General features: G+C 41.0%; 1 protein-coding gene and 1 long non-coding RNA gene across 11 annotated transcripts in view; one reads left to right on the forward strand and one right to left on the reverse strand.

Moving 5' to 3' along the window:
• Nucleotides 1–17,175, reverse strand: part of nav3 (neuron navigator 3) — a 422,744-nt gene that overhangs the window by 181,697 nt on the left and 223,872 nt on the right. For 8 of the 9 annotated variants that reach the window (XM_063460848.1, XM_063460842.1, XM_063460847.1 and 5 more), the window contains exon 1: nucleotides 9,621–10,077. The exons of the other annotated variant lie outside the window; for it this stretch is intronic. In XM_063460848.1, coding sequence (XP_063316918.1) covers nucleotides 9,621–9,878 — 258 coding nt within the window. In that variant the 5' untranslated portion in view covers nucleotides 9,879–10,077. Of the gene's footprint in view, nucleotides 1–9,620; nucleotides 10,078–17,175 lie in introns of those variants that run through there. 9 annotated transcript variants of the gene reach the window in all.
• LOC134615765 (uncharacterized) lies at nucleotides 6,033–8,808 on the forward strand. 2 transcript variants are annotated; one of them, XR_010573299.1, is made up of 7 exons: nucleotides 6,033–6,142; nucleotides 6,805–6,916; nucleotides 7,248–7,350; nucleotides 7,465–7,616; nucleotides 7,730–7,762; nucleotides 8,067–8,250; nucleotides 8,708–8,808. It is a non-coding gene; the product is annotated as an uncharacterized LOC134615765 (long non-coding RNA). The 2 variants fall into 2 exon arrangements; XR_010091341.2 differs by lacking the exon at nucleotides 8,708–8,808 and having other exon boundaries at nucleotides 8,067–8,296.

Here is a 17,175-nt window from a genome sequence, read left to right on the forward strand (position 1 = left end):
GCATGTATGCAAGTGTGTATGTACATGCATACATGCATGACAACAAGGCATTACTTTGTCATGTAGACATGCATGCACCGTTTCATGCATACAATTAGTGCCCTGATTTTCTGCACACAAAACCCTAGTTAAACATCAGAGAAACCTCAAAATGTGGGGAAACAATAACAGGTTATTTATTGAATTATGAAGCATCAGACAACGCACATAATCATGGAGCCTCAGGTGGGTATAATGTATGATGTCAAGCCTTTTTCTTTGAATAAAGCAATGAATTCCTAACAGCTCTAACACATTTTATTTTCATAAAATTGTTTAAGACTCACAATAAAAAGCAGCATGATTTGCTTAATCCTGGCTCCAGTGAACAAGAAGCTCAAACCCTCATGCGGTTTTTCATTGCTTTCTTCCAGAAAATCTTTCACTGACGTACTTGTTGTGTAGCGATTCTTGTTTTTCTTGGTGTTTTGGAGGGAGCAGGACGGCTGCACTTCCAGGGGAAGGTATTTTTAACCGGTGTGGCTGTACTGTAAACACCAGCCTCTCTGTGTGTTCTCACTCCAAGATTTAAACACAACGGCCGACAGCAGGCTCCCAGCAGCACAGAAGGCAATGAAATACAGTGTGCAAGACAAAAAAGCACAGAAAGAGGGAGGGAAGGACAGCACTGGAAAGCATAATATTGTTTCAAATATTTTCCCAATTTCAACCCAAGGGTCATAAGAAATCTCAGCAGCGTGGGGGAATGTTGCAAAAGTGGACTATTGTAAAAAATGTGAGTGAATCACATCAGTGGTAGTTATTCAGCAGCAGCATATGTTAGGGTAATCTGATTTTTTTCACATTTCATGGTTTAATTTGATAATCTTATGGTTCAAAATCATTTGTTAGACTAAAAATCACTGCCATGTTTCCAGCTTGGATCAGGCCTAGCGAGCTGGGGTGGACTCCCCTGTTAACACATTACTTCAGATTGGCTGAACAGACCACAGACTCGTTGACCTTCAACTGCACTGCTGCCACAACTGCAGGGACAATCTACTGCAGAGCTGCAGCTAAAACACTGAGTATGACAAAAACTGCTGTAACAAACATGGGCTGCAATCTCTTGTTACACATGTAAGTGGTCATTTCATGTCATCTCTCACCCCACTTTACTCAGAAATTGAATATTTTGTGGGTTCCTTTAAAAAAAAATGCAGTTTAGAATCAGTGCAACCTAAAACAATACTTTAATCTTGTCACAGTGTTTTAAAGAATCACCTCTCCCGGTCTTTGTTACTGGAAGAAGTGCTCATCCTGTTTGTTAGTATCCGCACCCCCTTCTCTTCCAGATATGGAGCTCGGCGCACAACGAGTCAGACCACCCAATGACTAGAACACGTTCAGACACCCTGCAGAACCGATCTCAGCCAACCTCCCTCCCCTCTACTGGAACAAGCTGGCCTCCCTCTCATTGCCTCTGTTTTCTCTGTTGTTTCAGCAGTGTCAGAGCCACTTGAGGGGTTGAGTGAGAACTGAGTGAAAGCCGGAAAGCCAAAAAGAGCATGCCTTGACCGCTGACATCCAGGCAGAACCTGCCAGGGTTTGTCAGAGGTTAAATAGGCCAGTGCACAACTACTAAATCTGTAAACTGTAAAAAATCAAATGACATGAAGACAAAGTTTTCTTTTACATGAAAATAAGGGTTATAGTAGATACATTTAATGATGATAATGAATATTAAACCCAGTTAAAAGTAACTGTTGTATAAGGTTAATTTTATTCTTTTGCCTGCATGGAAGAAACTGGTGTGAAAGTGCAAAATGAATTTGTGCTGCACGCGAGACATCAACTTAAAAAACAAAAAAAACAAAAAAACATCAATGGCTCGATTGCTTTGCAGATGACTGGCATGCTACTGAAACCTACTGCACACAGACATGAGCCAATAACTGATGGTAAGAGAGGCAATGGTAGAAAACTGAAAAAGAAGACAAGAGAAAGTGACAGTATCAGGGCCACCCAGAGAAAAAGGGAGGTTTGTTTACATTCTGCTCACTCAAACTCACCGGACTCTGACCTTATTCCCTAAAGCATTCCATCTTACTTTCACCCATATTATTGCTTAGAGGTTTATCAGGTCAGAGCACGAGAGGAGACGCACCAAACAAGAAAAATATACAACAGAACCTGATTATTAGCTGTGTAAAGCAAACACACTGAGGATCAACAGGATGTTTTTTTGTTCTTTAAGTGGGTGCGTGTGTCTGGTGCTCTCTAGCACCAGAAACACTTACATCCTAGGATAACACAACTAACATCACAGGACAGCAAAAATAGCAACATGCAACAGTCACCGCTTGTATATACAATGAGCTGCATTTCTCAGATAAAGACACCCTCACACCCCTATTCAGTGTGACTATTCACTAAGAGAGCGCATGGCAGAGTAGCAAACTTTCAGCTTTAAGGTAACAGGTACTTAAAGTTGTCCGCAAACAAACAAATTCAAGTGCAAGCAAAGCATAAAGGCATGAACAGGCATAGCTTTAGCACCCACATATTTCTTCAAGGATGAATAAACACAAACCCCATCAGCATTATTTATTTTTCACCCTACCATAGAATCAATAACAAGAGTGTGATGCAATTTACAGCACTACCTCAAAAAGAACCGTAAAATACCAGTTAAATAAGTCCCTGGGGTGTGTGATTTGGACAGCTGCCAAAACTCTAGATGTACAAGATAATTCCCTATCAGTGGTACCAATGCTGACACTTCATTAAGGCTCAGTCGACTCGCATAAACTCTTCACTGAACCCATTCATCTAGCAGTGCCATAGGCAAGGATTGATGTGAACTGTCGGCAGAGAGTACAACAGGAAGAGCAAACGTCTTGCTGTATTCTAATCTCAATTGTGGAGGGTTATATGGAAGTACTTTTTGACAGCCCAAAACCATAGATTGACATGGGAGATATATGAAGAGGTAAGGTGTTGCACAACACTGCTAAAAACACACAAGGTTTGCACTGCCGCCTGCTTGCATTTGTGAGAACTGAAATTAACTTTAGCTAAGAGCTAAGGTAACCTGGGAATTCATAGCATTGCAAGCAGTGAAAGTACTTCAGAAAGAAAGGCTCTGATGCAAACAGAATCTGTTTCAGTAGACAGCACTTTCTGCCACTCACAGCAAATGTCTTTCAGGTTCTCACTTTTGCAAAGTTAGCTGTAAAAAGCCCACCAGCAGTATCATCTACAGTGAATCTAACTTAATTCCTGGTATCTGTAATATATGTACAAATAGTTATACTAATTGTTAAATTAAATTTAGTGGCAAAATCAGAAGTTCGGAAACACAGTGGAAAGTAACACACACATACTGTACGCACAGACTTGCAGACACTCCTATGAAATAAGTGTAGTCTATTGTGTTGTAGATCCATGGGGGATTATCCATCTCACAATAAATGCAGACCGAATTAATCCACCTGACAGTGGCCACAACAGAAACTGGATGAACTAAAATTAACCTTGTCTGAGAAGTTTAATTGTGCCCTTTGCACGCCATTAGACACCCAAGTAACAGCCTGCAACACTTTTGTCCACTGCTTATCACAGATGGAGCGTGAGTGCGGCGGCCTTTCTCTGCCATAAAGTACCTTCAGCTTTGGACTCGGACTATGATTTGTTTTTAGAGGAGCTTGTATTAAGATTCACTCGGACTTCCTTCTTGGCTCTGTCAAAAAAAGCACTGGAGCACTTACTGTGTTTAATACTTATAAAATATTTATTTTTCTTCCACTTTTGTCATGGTCATTCTGCTCCAGGAGTAACAATACCAATGGGATATGCTGGACTCTTGGGGACTCTTGGGTTCACGATTGTGCTTTCACAATGACATGTAACACACGTTGTTATTAATGTTTCATTAACATTTATTAAGCAGACAAGTGGAATTTTCCACCGCAGGCAGGTGAAATCTTAAACATCGAAAAAATACTTTTGTCTTTGGGAAACGCCAGTCATGTTAGGATGTGCTTAATCTCAGGCAAACAAGCTAACACATGCTGGCACCACTGTATATATGGAGGTGGGGGCTGCATGTGCACAAACAAGCATGCACGGTACACATGTGCACGTGCATACATAGACCTGTGCTTGATCCTGTTTGATAAGAGGACTCTAAATTAAACAGGGGGTGTTGGTTGATGTGAAGGAATAATGACAGCATTTACTCCACCTTCTCTCCATTTTTTTTTCCTCTGGAAGTCCTGAAAGTAAAGCTCTTTAGTGACTACACAACACAATTAGACAGACTAATTACCCCCTCCATACCACCCATTCCTTACACACACTGACAGGCTGGGGCAGGCAAGTGATTTCTGCCTGCCTACAGGCTTCTCAGGGACAAGGACTATAATATCGTGCGCTGATTGCACTTCATTTTAGGCAGTTTAGCTGATGCTCTGTCCATTAGTTGTTCAAGTCTTGCAAACCTCTAGTGATATGAAGGATGAGGGTCAGAACTGCAGTGCACTTGCAACAAATCTGTCACAGTAGACCTTGTTGTTTATGGAACACTGAATAAACATGAACAAGAAAAGAACATGTGAAAATATAAATAGAAAGATATGGGAAACCTGGGGAAATTTCCAAAGCATAAAAAGTAATGGACATTGGCACAAATTAAAATCAACTTCTAAATTCATCTCCCTCAATCTCCAGTCAAAAACAAACAGTCACTTATTGGAGCAAGCGGGAGTCTAGCTGTGTTAACGAGCTGAAAGTCAAGCTGAAGTTGCCGGTTCAGAAGCAGGTTAATGATGAAACACCCCTCTCCCTACCTCTTTCACAGTCACCCTACAGGCGACTTCAACTCAATCACAGACACACTGGGAGGATTTAAATGCAGAAGGCGCACTGACCCCTGCTTTAATGCCTTTTGCCCACATTTCTTCAAGATCACGAGGAAGATCAGCAGTTTTGTTCAGTATCAGAGAAAAAAAAAATTCACACTTAAGGAGTCACTTTTTTGTCTGTCAGGAAATCATGTAGCGGTAAAAAGAATCAAAAGCCGGTGCAGGGAGGGGGAGAGATCAACTGGCCAAACAGGAAAGTTTCACTTTGCGCTCACACGGCTCTGGATGTGGGATGGGCTGAGGCTCTGCTGAAGCTATTTGGCGGGGAGTTTTGAAAACTGCTTCCTTCTCAGGATACACCAGCCCCACCTTCACTGTTCCAGTTTGAGCCAAACATTTTTGCAAAAGGGAAAGAACTTGGAACAGCCTTGATCTTGCATGGTGAAGCACTTAACAAGACTATCTGAATCTATTATTCATCTACAGCACTTTGATGCAGCTGGAGGTATTGAGAATATGCTCTGAGAGCAGGGGGACAGCACCAGTAATCTATCTAAATTATTATCCTGCATGAGCGTGTACACACAAACCATGTTCCTCTAATCCTCTGGCCTACTACAGTAGCTTATGTCTCCATAGACGAGCTGATCAGGAATTTCATATTTCTTGACAAAATGCACATACAAATGCCTGCCCAGATAGCAAGACGACATTGAATCTATGTTGATTTTTCATCCGAACCGTCGTATATGGTCAGGGTTGAAATGCCAATGTTGTAACAACGTTGAAATACTGTGGTAAACCGACGGTCTTACTATAGAGACGTTGTAACGATGTTGATTCACCGTTGTTTTTTTGTCATTGATATTTGATCTATTTATAGTCGACCAGGTGACAACAACAACATTGAGAAAACGTCTATTTATAGTTGACGATCATTCGGCTCCGGTCACCATCAAAAACCATCGATTTGTAGTTGAGCATTAAATTGCATTGCAACTGATCGGGTATAAAGTACCAGAGAAAGTAGATTTATTGTTCATTTGTTATCAATGACTTGGTCTAGTTCACCAGCTTTAAAAAATCGTGTCTACGTGCAATTTATGTATAGTTGACCGGGAAATTAAAGCAGCGATCACTTGGACTATTCCACAGCACCCCTCTCACATTGGTACACCCCCCCCAGGTATTCATTGTCTTCTACAGTAGAGCGGGACATTTAATTTACTCTCAGCGGAATTGACCGGAGAAGGCATCAGTTCATGCACTGCACTGGCCCGCACCACGATTAGTATAAGGTAAGAATGAATGATTTTTTTTTCCTACTCGTTATTTCCATGTTTGCATTTGAATAACAGTAAAAAAAACTTGTTAATGTTGTACATTAACGAGTTTTTTTTTTACTGTTATTTAAATTGTGTCTACTTCTTACAATCCGGCAACAAATAAATTGCACTGCGAACAAAGTATATCAACAAAGAAAACATTTTTGTTTCATAATTTCTTCGTTATATTCCCTTACAAAGCTAGCTTTAACGCTTCGAGGTTTCCTTTGTTCTTGCCGTCGCCTCGGCGCTTGACCCAGACTTTCGCTCTGTAGTTGCTTAGTACTACAAAAAATTCTAAATCTGTGATATATGATTGATAAACATAAAGTTAACTGTATAAACGTGTTCAATGACTTTGTTACTTTTGATGATTGGAGAGCACTCGCTTCAATGCGCACACGAAAACTTTAGACTCAGTTTGAATGCTCACGCAGCATGCGTGACTGTACGTTGCACGCTCACCTAACTTTACGTTGCACGCGTACATGACTTTCCGTTTGTGCCTTGAATAATGAATAAGGCTACGTCCACACGTACCAGCGTATTTTTGAAACCGCTGATTTTTCTATGCGTTTGCACCTTTTGTCCACACGTAATGTATGTCTGGCCGTACATTGTGTTTGTATTTCCAGGCACATTTCACGAAGCAGAACGCAGTCTTCAGAGATATCCACGTGAACGCTGTGATACGTCTGACCTTCAGTCCGAAGAAGAAACCCAGACCAGTCTTAAAAGAAAGCACAAGTAAAACCTTTATATTCACAAACATATCTTTGATTGTTAAGAATTTATGATCTTGTCTTTTATACATATCTGTGGTGCTTGCATACTGCAATATCACCACATAATATAGTCCAAAAAGTGGAAGTTTGTAAACTTTTTAAAAATGCAAAGCCGTGTACACTTGTGCACTTGAAAAATTCATTGTATGCTGTACCTTCTTGCACGTCTCTGTTTCCTGTGTGTGTTGTTAGAAATCAAACTAACTTTAGGAAACAATATGCAAAAAGCATATTTACAATTACTTAAGACCGTTTTTAATTTCTTTAAAAAGAAATTAATTTCTTTTCTTTAGACCAAATCCCCTGTACACATATACGGACTCAGAGGATGAGTTTTTTTGTGGGGAAAGCCTACAAAAAAACGGTTTCCCCAGGCCCCTCGAGTGAAAATACCAGGTAATAAAATACTGTCTAGTGTCTTTGTACATATCTGTGTCTGACACAAGGAAACTTTTTTGACAAGTTGTCTGTATTCTTAAATACTTAAAAAAATTATCTTTTTCTAAACAGCCCTCATCACTCCGCAGTCTGCCCCCCAGCCCACTGATAGCAACCATCATAATGCCCCACCCAGCTTCCGGCACCTTTCGCCACTCCGGCACAAACCGACACAGCTTTGCGATCTCCCCAGCATGCAGAGTCTGATGTCTTCCCTATAGATGGTATGCTTTTAAAAAAGCTTTAAAGCTGCATCACAATGTCATTGTACTCTTATCTTCAAAACACCAGTTTATACTCCTGAATGTCATCTTGTTGTGATTTTTTTTTTCTGTAGATTCCAGAGACTCTGTGAGGCCACTATTACAAGGCAAGTTTGAAAATCTTGGAATTTCACAGTTTACATGGTATAACAAATATATGTGACAGGCAAAAACTAGTAAACACTTTTAGCAGTTACAAGAACTAACAAATGAATATCCAACAAAAGGGAATAGAAATACATTGCACTGCCAATACTTTGGTTTATTCTTTGTATGACTTGAAAATCAGGCTTTAGGGAAAACTAAATGACATGTTTCTATCATCAATTACATGAAGTAAACACACAAGCACTTGCATACACATTTAAGACATGAGACTCGCTAATTCCATCTCATAAAATGTGTCTATAGGTGAGACGCTTTGCGTTGATTGGTGCTGCTGGACCACACTGGAGGTGCGAGTCCGCCATGTAATGGTTTATGCCATTACAAAGGAGCTGGCCTCTGTACTCAACTGGACAGGGGAAAAAAAACAAGGACCAGACAAAGCAAAAAAGGGCATTTAAAGAGACAGCGCTGTGCAGATGCATATTTGGTAAGTTTTAACATTTATTGTAGTTTTATGAGCCTAAAGTGAACAATAAAGGGATCAATTGATGTGCTGGGTGCGTTTCACATTTCCTATGTCTGTTTTTTGCTATATTACTTTGTCTTTCTTAATAACAAGACTTTCATGTCCGGTTAATCTGGAGATGGAGTCTTTGGTCTTCGGCTTGTTTTGTCCTCGGGTTGTACACTTTGTACAGCCCGAGGACCCATGTTTTCTTTTTTTTTTTAAAGGATACACGGCACACCATGCTAAGACATATCGCATTTTCAGCTTATAGCTCTTTGGGAATCAAATGCGGCAGTTTGCTGATTTCCGCCTGGTGACTTTCATGTTTATCAGCCTAGGAGTTTACATACTTTCTCCCTGCTGAAGACAATTAACAAGAGCTTATTCATGTGCTCTAATTCCCTTTTTTTATGTGTGTGTCTATTTTTTGTCCTAGATGGCCTGGCGCAGCAGGTAGGGGCGAACTCTATGTCTGAGTTGGTCTTTGCTCAAGCAGTCCAGAAATGGCTCAGATATGCTCCAGATCATACGGGTGGCGCGCAGGAAGCACATCATCCATCCCCATCCCGGAGTAAATAATAAAAAGTGACGTGAAACATAGAAATGTAAATAGGAAACTTTGTCTTTTAATAAAGTATTTTGCAAATGATACATGTCTATTGACCTTTTTTGGTTTTTTGTTTTTTTTTTAATAAAAAGCAACTGTGCGAAAGAGGTGGAAAATCAATACCATATCTCAACAGTGTTTCAATATCAGAATCTGACATTGTTTCAATGTCAACAGTGTTAGAAAATATAACGTCGAATCAATGTCAGGTTTCAACATTGATTCAACATCAAAACCTGACGTTGTTTCAACGTTAAAAATGGGTGCAAGAGTGATGTTGGGTCAACGTCACAGTTCAACGTTGCTTCAATGACGTCGCCTGATATTGACTCAACATTGTTTCAATGTTTCCTTGCTATCTGGGTGAATACCTACAACATTTCTCGTCCGCTACTAACACACACACACACACACACACACACACACACACACACACACACACACACACATTTTTAAAGTGTATGGAAACTAAATGGGCAGCAGAATGAGGTAATACACTGCCGGCAATACATTACTCATCCAGTTTCCCTTCTTAGTTGATGACCCAAAGCCGGCAAAATCATCCCACCGGCGCACACGTGATTCACTGCTGTGTGCTTGAGCTCTGTTTCAGAGCTTGAGTGACACCTGCTCAGAGAGCAAAGCAGCCACAGAGAGAGAGTCTCTTCTCTGACACCTGTGTCTCCGAGTGTCACTACAACCTGCACACATAGCTGCTAACAGTCTGTCCATCTCCACTAACCTTGCAGATCTTGCTCTCCTCTGTCTCGGCTTTGGATTTCCCTTCTGGGCTCTTCTCTTGCTTGTATTCAGACTTGACTGACAGCTGGCAGGAGAGCCCCGGGGCACCTTCGCTTGTCCTGAGTTCCTGCTGTCGGGCCATGTAGCCCTGCGAGGTGGCCGCTCTGACCGCGCTAGGGATGGGGAGAGCGGTGTGCACTGGCTTCGTGCCCACTGCAGAGGGTTGTCTAAGCTTGGAAGCTACGCCAACTACCGGCATGGCAACAAAAATAATAACAGACAAGTAGAAGACAGGTTAAAAAAGAAGAAGAAGATGAACGGGAAGCAAATCTGCAGTGTCTCCTACTGATGTGTGGCCCACGAAGGGAAGGAAAAACAAAAAAAAGAAAATTAAAAATTAAAAAAAAAACAGCAGTTGCCTCTCAGACCGAGAGGAAAGCAACTGCGCTCATTCTGTAGCCTACAGCCAGCAGGACTCACAGAAACTGAGAAGGCTTCTCCTTCCTCTCGTTCACTCCCTCCTCCTTCTCCTCCCACAAGCAACTACATTCCCTCCTCTTCCCCTGTGCTCTCTCTCTCTCTCTCTCTCTCTCTGTCAGAAGTGTACCACAAAGTCAGCCAAAACTGTTCAAGGGGGCGTGAACTCCTCTGGAAGATATAACCACCACTCAGCAAAATGGTGATTACAGAGACCTGGCTGAGCGTGCATGTGCGCTCTCTCGCTCTGTCCCCCCCACCATCCTCTGACTTTCTGAAGCCAATAAATAGACTCTCTGTCAACATGTGGAGCTGGCCCTTCCTTTGATGAGAAAAATAGTAAAACAAACAAATGTTAGGATTGTTTTTTGGTGAAATAAAAAGAGTTATACACAATGAGGAAATCCAACAGAGAGAAAGAAATTGAGCATTTCTGTACTAACAGTTGTAAGAAAAAAAACAAATTTTTTTAAAACAGATTTTTGGCCAGGTACCACTTAACTATTGTTACTCAGCTGCTTTATACTGAGAAAGATGTGGACTCTCTTTCTCCCACAGCTTGCTCAGCCACATTCACTGTTTCCCTTTCTCTTTGGGCTATCTGAGTGTACTCATTTTACGAGGTGTGAGACGTTTGTCAGCAGTGGCAAGAAACCTTTGGTTACAAGCAGAAACAGACACTGACATGCGGGCTGCGCTAAACAGTATTAGGTACCGGGTAACTGTTTTAGGCACTTAAAATAGAGGACAACGAACAGCAGGGCCAGTCTTTGCCTTTAAAACAGCACCAATCTCCTTACAGTTCAGAACAGCTTTGAAAACTTGGTTATTTCTGCCTTTTTATTCAGTCACTGATTGGCAGATATTATCTGCCACAATGCAAAACATATGATTATGAGTGTTGGGCCAGTACATGTCAACTACATGAAACAAACCTGACTAAAATAATGGATGATGGCTCTACAGAAACAGATCTAAAGTTAATATTATTATTACTTTTTTGTAAAAACAGATTAAATAAAACTGATGTAGGAAGGCAACAGAAAAGTTGCAATGCTGCTCCAGATGCCACACAGCTGGTTTTAAGCTGTGTGAAACAAGGAACAGGCTCATTCAGTGTCCAGTGTGGTGGAGAACAACTGACTCCACCATTTAGAAAAACTAATGTTTTTACTGTATTTGGTGTGTGTTTCTCTATGACCATTGTCCTCTTGCCAAATGGATTTCAGCCACACTTTAGTGTTACAGTTGATTTAGTCTGTAACATTACAGAAATGAGTAAGGGCAGGATTAATGCAGGACAGACATAAATCTGTGTGAGAGAAATTCTTCAAAGACTACGAACGCATGTAGTTTTGGTCTGTATGTGCCTCCATTTGGACTGCGTGACACAATATGACATGTAGTTTTTTTTCTCCCCTTTTTGCTGAAGGATCTCTGCTCTGTGAGACACATAAAAGGGAGTGAAAGTTTTATGTGGAAAGGCTGCGTCTGGTTCAGTTTAGAGAGGCGAGGAGATGCGCTGCAGTCACAGGGGCACATTGCGGTGTCATGGCTAACCGGAACTTTTTAACACGGCATCGTCCAATAAAAAGGGCCGGGAAAGTGAGGAAATGCAAACACAGGCCACAAATGTGACCTTGTCACAAAAATTACAACATGTCAAAAGCTACCTTTCTCCAGCAGAGCTGCAGACTCCATACACTCCCTTTTTGCTTGGTCAACAATAGCGAATTTGAGGGTAGGAATTTACTAAAAATGGCCCGATTATTTTTACACACCCTTTTTTCCTCTTCCATTTGGCTTTGAATAGCTTCAGTACTTTTGACAGTCAATCGCCTTGCCTAATAGGGACTCTGCTTCCCCCAGCTCAGAATAGCACCAGCTACTCCAACATGTTTTCAATCATGCACCAGGGGCTGTCATGACAAGCCTGAAACAACAGGATACCACGTGAATGAGTGGCGTAAGTCCAAGTCTAGACTCCAACTGCTGCTGCCTGCCAGGTTGCACGAATCGGAGCGCATCTGGCAGGTATCCAACTCTCCAGGACAGACTGGAACTGTCAGGGAATCCATATCTGATGAGGTCTCTTCACAGGGGTGCTGAAACAAGCCCAAATGAAACCTCGGTCAAGTCTTAAGAAAACCTCTCACTTCCTTCTGGTTCTTGTTGGTTTCTGGAGGTAATCACCTTGCACTGCAAAATCATTTCCCAGTGAGAGAAAGCTATTCAGGTTCCTACAGGTAAAAGAACTGCTGCTGTAGTGCTGAATGTTCCGTGTTTAACAAACGTGAAATCTCCCAAAGTCAACATGAGCAAAGCAGATCTCAGGTTAACACAAACCCATCCAGGAAGGTCAGCATCCTTATGTTTGGGTACCAGTGGCAACCACTTCTGTAAAAACAGTGTAACAGCCAACTTTGTCAAGGTTGAAAGGGGAAGAGGGGAATCTAAAGTGATGAATGATTAATGTTATTAAAAAGATGAGACTTCTTATGCTGCAATTTATGTGCTAAACCTTTGATGACTTGGGGTTTCTTAACTTTATTTAAAGACCACATTCATCCGAATTTTAATCAAAATGAATGCCAAGTCCAAATTCAAAGAACCCACACCACAATACCCATTATTTATCAAGACCAAAACATGGTATCAAAGAAAGATCCTTTTCCACATGTTAGATGACCGCACAAATTCCTCTACATTTAAGCTCCATGGGCTTTTCTGAGAAGCCCCCGCTTCAATAACTCCCAGAAAATAAGCCAAACAACAACATAAAACCATGTGTCCATCCTGATGTGTATCAAAAGTCCAGGCAGCTGGTGCTGTAATGGTGTGGTATCTCTGTACTTGGCACACATTTGGCCCCTTAGCACCAAATATGAATGAATAGTATAGCTGACGATGTCCCAAATGCAAGATTCACAGACTATTGTGTACGCTGGTCTACTCAAGGTGTCGCGCGAAATCTCCAGAGAGGAGGCAGATGGTGGACGTCGCAGACAAGGAGGGAGTGATGAAAGCTTGGAGGTTGACTGTACCAACCATCTCTACACAGTACATGCAACAGCTAAAAGCAGTATCATGCTATTATCCCACACTTGTTGCTCTCAAACAGGCAATTTGTGACACATTAACCTGGTGCTGTGTGCAGTTGGGTGCATTCAGCCCCTCTTGGCAATAACTGTTCTTTAACATAAAACTTCACTTTTTTAACAGTTGATGTTTAGACCTACACTTCTAGCTGGAGATTGATGCTGATCTTGTCAACATTCAGGTCAAAATTTGAGTGGACTGACTACTGCTGGAAAACAAAACAAGGGTGGCAGCATTTTAGTCAGTAAGAATAATATATAGTTCTGAGTTATGGAATAATTAATGACGTGTTTATTATCTCTTTGAGGAAATGGGTGGATGGCTAACCAATACTGATTGTTGTACGTGGTTTATATGAAAGATACCACCCACGGTCACATAACGTCAGCACTGAAGTTGTGCTATAGCTGTGAAAACAAACACGCCGGGGTGCAAGAGATAAGAGGGGTCAAACACCTTCCTACCAACCCAGCATACACGCACACACAGTTTAAATACAACTCCCCCAGGGAGGCTAGATAGATAGTCACGCACCTGGTGCTGTCAGCACTCTCAATGCTATCAGTCAACCGCACATGAGACAACATGGAAAATAAAACAAACACATGCTGGCACACACACACACACACACACACACACACACACACACACACACACACACACACACACACACACACACACACACACACACATAACAAAGTAGTCGCTGAACATATGGTGGCATCCATAGTGGCTTAATGAACGGCATGTGCCATTAATGTACATCAAGGGTCAGCCAGGTAGAAATAAACACGCATTCGCTTTTACTCCCCCTCTCTCTCACTGCTTAAACATCTACAAATAGATTCCTGCTCCTCAATCAACCTTTGGCTTCTCCGCAGGCAACCATCCAAGCAAAAAAAAAGAAGCATGCATTCAACTAAAAACAATCGAGCATCATGGGAAAACTTGTTTCCCACAGGTCTTCATATTCAGTTGTGAATTGCTGCTTGGATATAATGTTTTCAATAAGTTTTGAATATGAACCCCAGATGTAAACAAAGTGGCTCTGCAACTATGTGCCAAACAGCTCTCAACTAGATTGTGAGTCCAAATTTATGACCTTCATTATCATGTGAACATTTTTTTAAAATTGTATTGAACCTACGTACCCAAAATAAACATACTGTAATTCAGTTCAATTCAATTTTATTTATAGGTGCCAATTATTGGAAGGTAAAGACCGTATAATAATACAAAGAAAACCCCAACACCTATGCCAAGCACTTGGTGATAGTGGAAAGGAAAAACTCCTCTTTAACACGAAGAAACCTCTGACAGAACCATGCTCTGCTGTGAGCGGCTGGCGGTGAGGGGAGGAAGAACAAAACAACGTATCATTAGTGTCGCTTTGATTGACAGTGCATCTTATTTCACTTGCTTTTGAGTGAAAAAGAGTCATTTGCAACTACAGCTGTGAGATGTATTCATGAAAATCTTTCCTCTTCAAATGCAAAACGTATCTTAGAAATATACTTAATGTTCTATAGAATAGAAAACTACTTTTCTTGGATACTGGATGGTAAAGACCTGCATTTTGTTGCTCGTCAGCTCCTTCTGATTGTTGAAGGAAACAACATCTTTGATGAATTTCAGTCAAAACCATAGCACTAAAATAGCTTAGCGATTATCATTATTACTAATGATATTCTTATGAACTTGGGTAAGGGTGAACCTTCCATTTTAGCCCTGCTTGAAATATCTGCAGCCTTCGATATCGATGATCATGCAAGTTTTATTAGCAGACAGCAAATCTGGGTTGACATCACTCGCATCACTCTCACATGGTTTTCTTCATACTTATCTAACAGATACTTCAGAATTCATATTAATCAATGTATGTCCTCATCTGCACCCCTTGTATGTGGATCCCCCAGAGCTCAATCCTTGGACCAATTCTGTTTTCTTTATACATGTTACCCCTGGGGCCATCCACTGAATGTTTGCATCCTCAGCAGCTCGTCTGTAAAGCATAAAGCCAATTTAGCTTTTTAGGTTTGGGGCAGGGAGTAAGGCATGTTTGAGGGATGGTGGAATTTGAAAAATGTCCTCTTTCAGGACTGCAGTTATAAACAAGACATTAAGTGTAGGTTTGATTAATTAAAAGTAATTAAGGCTTCCTGAATTCCTCTCTCAGTCATGCTGCTTGAATTGCCATGTGGTGGGCTAAAAGCTCTACTACAATGAGGACTAGAGTGAAAGCAGGCATGTGGAGCAGCAGGATTTCCCCAGCACTCCAGTCGGGACAATTCTGGCTCTTCCTGTTCCTCTAGTTAAAGGGGCCACTGTGGCTTTTTTTTTCCACTTCTTCATTTCTCACTTGGACATTCATTTATTTACTTTTTCATTATCAGGGGCAACACTCACCACTTTATTCCCTCATATGCATTTTTTCATATTTAGTCACATGCATCTCTCCCTTACTGACTTACTCAACCTTTCCTTACTCACTACTCAATATCTGACTTTCAACAGATGAATGTAGTTTATTCTGTTAATTTTGGGACCCACTGTGCTTTACTTAAATATGCACTTGCTCAGTTATTAATTTAATATGCTGAATGCTTTCGCTGGCATTCACATTGACTCACAATCATTCTCTCGCTCTGTTGGATCGTTCCCTCTGTTGCTCCATCGTCCTCTGATGCAACGATATCAAAGTCCCCTTGGTAATGTTACTGAATGGATTGCACTGGTCCTGTAACACACACTTTCTGAGGTCAGTGTTTGGATTCAGATTAATGGCGAGAATGTTAGTGAATGTGAAAAGAGTCACTGACACCAGTCTTGATTTCCTTCTCATTGTGTTGTAGGAGTGAAAGCAAAACATCATTCTTCTCCTATGACACAGAGAAACTGAGGGAGTAGGCAATAACAATGCATCACTTTAACGCAGCTTCTTCTACGTGCTGGGATATTTACAGTGGCCCATAACTGCTATGTAATTTTTCAAAGACAAGCTTATACTATGAAGAGAAAATTTACCATATAAAAAGCTCTTTTGGGTGACATTTTTAACAGTATAGCGCTCCTTCAAAGTCCACACTGTCATATTATGGCATGTGCTCTTTCTCCTGTCAAACGCAAATACTCCAACCTCCCCACTAAGCTTCACTCACCTCACGTTTATATAAAAAAAAAAAAAATCCACTTTCTTTTCCTTATTGTAGAACATGTTCCTCACTTCTCTTTAGTAAAAACTTTCATTTTTTGTTGCCAGGTTGGTGTAAATCAATCCCACTGATGAACATCACATTCCTTTCCCTGGAAATTTGTTATGGTTTTCCCCACATCCACCCCGCATCTTGATGTTTCCACTCTTGTCAAAGACTTGTATCCTCACTGAATCTTGGATTTCACAGCTGGGGATGATAAAGTGCTGAAAGGGGCTCTTCCCTCTAAAACAACAAGCAGCTAAGGGAAAGTGGATGTGCTCTAAATTCTGGATTATGCTGGAGTGACGATGGTGCTGCCTGATCGATGGCACCAGCATACAGAGATTTATGAAGCGCAATAAAGTAAAAAAAAAAAAAAAAAAATAACTAAACAGTTCATTTGTTTTTCTTTTCGTTTCTTTTCTTTTCTTTTTTTTTTTTTTTACTAATGCTACATCAGCGCTAGAACAACCAGAGCTAAGGAAGCCACTCCAGAATTAAAATAGGTGGCTACTAGCAAATCTAATTTATCTAATCAAGCTACAAGACTGTTCTGGGGAAACGCAATAAAAAGGCCAGAGGAAATTCGACTCTATGATCATCCTCTATTGCTTAATGCAGAGCCAAATACAACACCAACATGATACAAGAAGAATCAGGGAATACTTCAGCATTGAACATTAAAACGCCTCACCTTGGTGCATCTCTCAGCACATTTACAGTACGCTGATAACAGTATGAATGCTTCGTGTCTTATCTTGATCATGGTTGACATAATAAATGGAA

Source organism: Pelmatolapia mariae, linkage group LG17 (genome assembly GCF_036321145.2).
Source record: "Pelmatolapia mariae isolate MD_Pm_ZW linkage group LG17, Pm_UMD_F_2, whole genome shotgun sequence".
NCBI lineage: Eukaryota > Metazoa > Chordata > Actinopteri > Cichliformes > Cichlidae > Pelmatolapia > Pelmatolapia mariae.